Source organism: Rhinichthys klamathensis, unplaced genomic scaffold (genome assembly GCF_029890125.1).
Source record: "Rhinichthys klamathensis goyatoka isolate OS25496 unplaced genomic scaffold, OSU_Roscu_1.1 h1tg000105l_1, whole genome shotgun sequence".
Classification (NCBI taxonomy): Eukaryota; Metazoa; Chordata; class Actinopteri; order Cypriniformes; family Leuciscidae; genus Rhinichthys; species Rhinichthys klamathensis.
The window spans coordinates 2,367,221-2,374,480 of NW_026606644.1; the positions used below are offsets into that span (position 1 = coordinate 2,367,221).

Here is a 7,260-nt window from a genome sequence, read left to right on the forward strand (position 1 = left end):
GAGCACAGTAATACCATGGTCAGTAAACCATTTACCAGTGGTTTTGGCACTGTGAGCAGGTGCCAGGTCGTGCTGAAAAATGAAATCTTCATCTCCATAAAGCTTTTCAGCAGATGGAAGCATGAAGTGCTCCAAAATCTCCTGATAGCTAGCTGCATTGACCCTGCCCTTGATAAAACACAGTGCACCAACACCAGCAGCTGACATGGGACCCCAGACCATCACTGACTGTGGGTACTTGACACTGGACTTCAGGCATTTTGGCATTTCCTTCTCCCCAGTCTTCCTCCAGACTCTGGCACCTTGATTTCCAAATGACATGCAAAACTGAGCAACAGTCCAGTGCTGCTTCTCTGTAGCCCAGGTCAGGCGCTTCTGCCGCTGTTTCTGGTTCAAAAGTGGCTTGACCTGGGGAATGCGGCACCTGTAGCCCATTTCCTGCACACGCCTGTGCACGGTGGCTCTGGATGTTTCTACTCCAGACTCAGTCCACTGCTTCCGCAGGTTCCCCAAGGTCGGGAATCGGTCCTTCTCCACAATCTTCCTCAGGGTCCGGTCACCTCTTCTCATTGTGCAGCGTTTTTTGCCCTACTTTTTCCTTCCCACAGACTTCCCACTGAGGTGCCTTGATACAGCACTCTGGGAACAGCCTATTTGTTCAGAAATTTCTTTCTGTCTCACCCTCTTGCTTGAGGGTGTCAATGATGGCCTTCTGGACAGCAGTCAGGTCGGCAGTCTTACCCATGATTGCGGTTTTGAGTAATGAAACAGGCTGGGAGTTTTTAAAAGCCTCAGGAATCTTTTGCAGGTGTTTAGAGTTAATTAGTTGATTCAGATGATTAGGTTAATAGCTCGTTTAGAGACCCTTTTCATGATATGCTAATTTTTTGAGAAAGGAATTTTGGGTTTTCATGAGCTGTATGCCAAAATCATCAGCATTGAAACAATAAAAGACCTGAAATATTTCAGTTGGTGTGCAATGAATCTAAAATATATGAAAGTTTAATTTTTATCATTACATTATGGAAAATAATGAACTTTATCACAATATGCTAATTTTTTTAGAAGGACCTGTATTTATATGTGAAACATGCTATTGTAGGATTACAGAATCAAGACGTTTCAATCTAAAGATTAAAGGCCTGTTCACACCGGGACGAATTTCGCGTGCGATATTCGCCGACGTTTAGCGCCTCGGGACTAAACAAAGGGCGCCAATGTGAGTGTGCACACCGACGCGAAAAACGCCACGCGTAAAAGCGTCATTTTTTTTTAAAACGCCTCGGGTTCGTTTTTTTTGGTTTGACCTGCTGCGTCAAAAACTATCCGAACAATGAGATTGGCGCTTTTGCTCACGTGTCTGGAGCTTCTGAAGTTACAGTAAAACAGAACTTGGGGGCGCTCAAACACAAAACGGTCTTGCCGAGCACACATGCGTAACGGCGAAGAAGATGCGCCAAGTAGCGTCTACGTCTACACTGCCGGGAAGAAATAAGACGAGGAAGATGCGAGCCAAGATGAATGTAGAGCTGCTGGTCTCGTTGGTGTCGGAACATAAAAAACTATATGACAAATCCGACAGCGACTTTTACATTAAGCGCCATCTAATGTCAGGGAATGAATTTGCATGTTCACTCGGCTGAACGTCAGCGAAAATCGCTTGAGTGTAAACACAAAAAACGCGTTGAAACACGCGCGCCGATATTCGTCCCGGTGTGTACGGCCCTTAAATGTTTATTTTACAGATTCTTTTATAAGTTCAAAATATTTTTTGGAAAATAAATCATTTTCAATTTCTTTCTTTCTAATTCAGTAAATATGTCAAATAAATATAGATTTAATTCCAGGAATTATTATGCATGTATTTCTATTATCTTTAAATTAACCAAACCCAATTTCCCCACCATTGACAGAATTTTACGGCATTTATCATGAGACAACGCTCCCCTGCCATTGATGGAATTTTCCGGCTTTCCGTGTTTTCGCTATTATGCATCTTCTGAAAGAGTAGATAATCTTAGCTTAAAACACAGGCAAAAGGTGCAGAAACAAGCAATAAAAGCATAGCTTATGCTTATTTTAGTCTTTGAAAAAACAGAATTCTCAGGTTTTTGTTCAAAATATAGCTTTTTTTTATGAAACTTAACATTCAAGTATTGGTAAAAACAATGCACACAACTAGAATGAAACCTTTTTTTTTTTTGAAAAGCAAAGGCTCTGTTCTTTCTTTTGATGTATTGCATGTTCAGATATTCATGCAACAAAATATTCTAGGGGGCCATTACATTTTTGTGAAAATGATCAAAAACACTGGCAGTGACTGGCAACTTTAAAAAAAAACGCTGACGGGGAAAGAGTTAAATGTGATATATATCGACTTTATATCTCTAAATATCTCTCTAAGATATCGGCATCGCTATTGGCATTGGCCATTAAAAAAATCAATATCATTCAACGACTAATTGTGGTTGATCGCTCACCATGACTCTGCTCCTCTCTGTCCTCAGCATGGTCACTCTCAGACCACGGATGTTGACGTTCACCTGCTGGATGGAGGAGACGTGCGAGTCCCCTTTTCTCTCATTCTGCACCTCTACTGCAAACTCCGAAAGCAACCCTGAAGCATCGCAGACCTTTGACAAAACGTAGGTACAAGGACTCTCAAATTGGAAGCTGACCCCATCAAAAGTAGTGTAATGTGGGTCAGAGGCCACATGGCAGGTGCCAAAGGTGTCGTTGGACCAGGGGATGTGAGAACAGATGAGTTGCTCATCAGTGCAGGTGCAACGAGTGCTTTCATCAGTCCAAAATGTGCCTCTTAGCTGACATTGTGGCCCTGTGGATGAGAGTGGCGTACTGCACTTTACTATTTCACGAAGGCTAATAAATGTGGTGATGATATATCTCAGTGTCAGCCTGAAGATGTTTTTATGTTGCTAAATGACATAATTCCAGGTCAAAATAATAATGACCCTACCGCATTGTCCCCTCCGGATTCCTATTCTGTCAAAGGCAGTTTCCTCATCCTCATGCCGTCCTTGTGATAACTGAAAAATAACCTGCCAGAAGCACAATTACAGTTGCAGTGAGTAACGGTGAGTCTTCAGTGCTTGCAAAAGACCAAAATGTACCTATTATATTTGTGCACATTACTTTCACAGATGCTCATGCTTTCTAATCAAACAACTCACAGAAATTATTGTAGTGTTTTAAGACGGCAGACAGCTTATCATAGAGCTCATACATGCTAAAAGATAACTCTTGGAGGTTTTTCCAAAGGGATCCCACTTAATCAGTCAGTGAATTGTTATTTTTATTGTATATTCCAAAAAAACATTTCCAAGCAGAACCACCAATAATTTATTTATTTACATTTTGGCATTTAAAACTATGGAGCCCCTAAAGGGACATGGTGATGGAAAAAAAATGAGATGGGAGGAAAAATGATAAGCCAATGCTTTTGCGTTTATTTTTGCGTTTACAAATTATTTTTGCGTTTCAATCTAGAAGATTGAAGGATCTAGAAGAGAAACCTTGCGTTTGCTCGCAAAACTTTTGCGAGGGCAAATGCAAACGTTTTGAAATTCTTATCAAACGACTTATAGACATTTTTGCAGTGCTTTAAGATGGCAGACAGCTTATCATACATTCATACATATCATAACATTCAGACTCCTAGAAAACTCTTGGTGGTTTTTAAAAGGGATCCTATTTTATCCATTAATCATTGGTATTTGTATGTTATTTTTGTATCTTTATTGTATATCTCCAAAAATGCCAGCCATTGTAGCAGCCATTGATGAATGATGGATTCATTTCTATTCTTCGGATTCCACTGGCATTACTGTGCTTTTTCATTGTGTAATTGATTAAGTTTGGTGGTTTAGGTTGCAAAACAGTAAAAATATGCAAATTTACATTGTTCTCTAAAATGTTTCAAACAAACTCGAACCTTTTACCATTATCTGCTATCTTTCACCATAAAGATGCCCAACACCTCAATCTGAATCTTTAAATTGCTCTACCTGGATGTTGTCAGATTGCTTTGTCAGAGGGATAAACACTTGTCTCCAGTCTCCACTGCTAGAAGTCTCTGAAGTCCAAATCAGTGTATGCAGAATGTCATCCACTACCAAAACTTTGAGTTCAGAACTCTTCTGGTTGGGTTTATGGTACCAGAACTCCAGACAGGAGTCTTCTGAGATATTAAGAAAACCACTCTTGAGACGAAACACACCAGATGAACTCACGGGATGGATAGCAGTTTCCTCTATAGCACATAGACAAAAAGAAAAAACATGCATACATTTAAGTGATTTAAAAGAGAGCTGCTAGGTTTTTTTTTCAGTGAAGAGTTTTACCGCCTTTCAAAGTTTGTGATTTCCCCTTTCCCTTAAGTATACTAATACTTTAGTTTTACTGCTTGGTTTGTGGGTTTCACAGGTATCCTGATACATTGAGCTGCTTATGTGGGCTGTGCAAGTTCGAATAAGGCTTGCATTGTTACCTCCCTGTGCCTATAGGTGGGACAAATGCAAAAAAAAAAATAGCCGTTGCATTGTCAGTTTTTCATGAAACATTGAGTTGGTCATGCTTTCATTGCATTGTGGCAAGCACATGCTGTATTAGCAGACTGATCTCATGAAATGGCGTATGTATGACACGCCAATTCGTATTTCCATTTTTGGCGTGCTATCAACACGCATAATCGCTTTTCAGCGTGTTTATCAACGCCGTTGACTTAACGTACATTACTGTATATATAAATATATGACCTACCCCAACCCCGTCCCTAAACCTACCCGTCACTGGGGTTAATAGGCCTACCATTTATGAGTCTTCCCCTACCATCCTAGGGAAAAAAATATCGTTCCTCAGATGTAGATCTACATTTTGCTTCGTTTCGCTCGGACATTTAACGGCGTGTAGCCTACATACACGCGGAATCACTCGGACATTTAACGGCATAGACATACACGCAAAAGATGACGGTACGTTTCGGCGTGGACATACACGCGGATAGCTCAAAATGCGTATAGATTAAACGCCACTTGACTTGAAAGTGGCGTGTATGTTTACGCAAAAGTCATGATGTCATGTTGGTATTAGTTACATGCATTTAGTTCATAGATTGGAAAGCATGCTGTTATAAAGATCACCTGCTTACATACTAAAAGGTTGCCACAGGTTAGACTCTGATCTGAACTTTTTGTTTTGTGAATTCTAGCAGTGTAGAAACAGCATCACGATCAAGTGGTTGAATGCGGTGCCTTGCATACTTGAAAGTCAAGTTGAAGAACATCATTTGAGGAATAAAGAAGTTTAAAGAAGCTCTGCTACGTGCTGTTAGAAACCTATTAACTGCTGTTGTTGTTGCCGCAGGTGAATGGATTGGCAGTAAACACCAGCGAATAACACAAACTATAGCAACTGTGTCTGCAGCAATTTCATCTCAGCAGTATAATTACCTGTTGCCGTCTGAACGCTGATGGGTCCCTCAGAGGTCCAATCACAGGATGCTGGCAAATCACTGCCAAAATCACACTTTGAGAAATAATCTACAGCACAGGTGGGAAAAGTGTTTAAATGACGATAGAAAAAGAGGAGTGAGAATAAGAACCTAATCGAAAACAAGAAACAAACCAACAATATATTTCTGTTTGGCTTGTTATAACAAATGTTCATGTCCTAAGTCACTCTTGCGAGAAATTGGTCATACCAGTCGGTGTGAGTGCTTCTAGAAAGGCCTAAAAAGTTCACAACTCATCAGAGTTTAATAGCATCTAACAGGTTTTTTTTTCAGTACTCCAGAAGATTTTCAGTAACACTAAAAGCCTATATGTATCAGATATTACAAAAGTTATTCATAATGCATGTTGTAATGCATTAAATCTTTTCATAAGTAATTGTAATCAAGTTAAAATGCATTATAATATTTGCAGATTTCTCTATATATATCTGAAATTGGTTGGTAACTTGTTTTAATGCATTATCCTTTCTAAAAGTGTAATAGTGAATACATATTTAGTATTATAACTCTGATTACAGATTACAATTCATGAGATCTTTACAAGGCATAATAAAATAAATACTTATATAATGCATTTGTATTTAAAGGTTTCAAGTAAAGTGTTACCGTCAATGCCTTAAAATATTAACCTTATAAAAGTGATGCATAAAATTTTTACCTGCATTTGACCTCCAGTCAGGAAGAGTGAGTAGGGAACTTCTGCAGATGATGAATGGAGAAAATGTGATATAATAAAATGTTAAATGGAGAAACAGCTTTGTTAAACAAAATCTAAAAGTGATAGAAAGACAACCTACCCTGAATGAGCCTCAGTGTTCAGAACACATAAATAGGCTACCACATAGAGCAGCCTCTGGTACGTGTCCCCTGGCATAGTGTCTGTCCCGGTGACTTGATAATATGTCCTCGGGTGTTAACCGCTGAGGTGAGTCTAGATTGTACCTCCTTTCTCGGGACAATGAGAGTGGTTTGAATGTGCTGGCTGTTATAAAGGTGATGGCAATTACACCATTGACCCTGAGAAGGTGTGGTTTTGTTGATGATGCTTCACCAAAAGGGGAGGGGTTTTAATGTATAGTTATAGTAACAACAAGAAATCGGACTCCTGAGGTAAACTGCAGTTTCATTTGTTTAAGTTCCAGTCACCACCGTATCAAAGTCCAGTTATTGTGTTGCAGCAACTCTTTAATTACTACAATCTAATGCAACATTGCTAATGCAATATTAGATAACATAATATCAAAGCAAGCTCATTTCCCTGGGGAAAGAAACATGTTAAACTAGTCAGAGCTGGTTTAAGCAGGTCTCTCAAACTTTAGCTGGGTGGTGAGGAAAGACCAAGTAAAAAAAATCAAGTAACATTTGTCTGCGTATGCCAGATAGATTTTCTTAACTAGACACCATTGTGATTGTTAAACGGATACACTTTTTAACAGTGTTTTTTATTCAAGTTTACAGTTCATGCGAATAGATTTGCAGTGTCTTCAGGTTAATTGAACCATGACAGTCCATTAAACACACATTTGAGACCTATTTTATTTACTGTGCTTCACTAAACATTACATTTGCAAAGATCAAATAGGAGCAAAGCCAGTGTTTAGATTGACGCCAGACGTTGACAGCTTGACCTTGCGATCTATAGTCGTACCTCTGGCCCGTTTAATGTGTAGTTTTCTTTTACTCCAACATTTTTCATGCGGTGACTAAATTTGAGCTAGAGCTAATTAACT

The 7,260-nt window shown here is 39.3% G+C and overlaps 1 protein-coding gene across 1 annotated transcript in view; it reads right to left on the reverse strand.

Moving 5' to 3' along the window:
• wu:fb63a08 (MAM and LDL-receptor class A domain-containing protein 1) overlaps positions 1 to 6,445 on the reverse strand; it is a 33,999-nt gene extending 27,554 nt beyond the window's left edge. The window contains 6 exon segments of the mRNA XM_056253523.1: positions 2,481 to 2,836; positions 2,978 to 3,059; positions 4,026 to 4,270; positions 5,469 to 5,558; positions 6,189 to 6,229; positions 6,328 to 6,445. Of these exon segments, the coding sequence (XP_056109498.1) occupies positions 2,481 to 2,836; positions 2,978 to 3,059; positions 4,026 to 4,270; positions 5,469 to 5,558; positions 6,189 to 6,229; positions 6,328 to 6,404 (891 nt within the window). The 5' untranslated portion in view covers positions 6,405 to 6,445.
• Between the last annotated feature and the right edge of the window lie 815 nt (positions 6,446 to 7,260).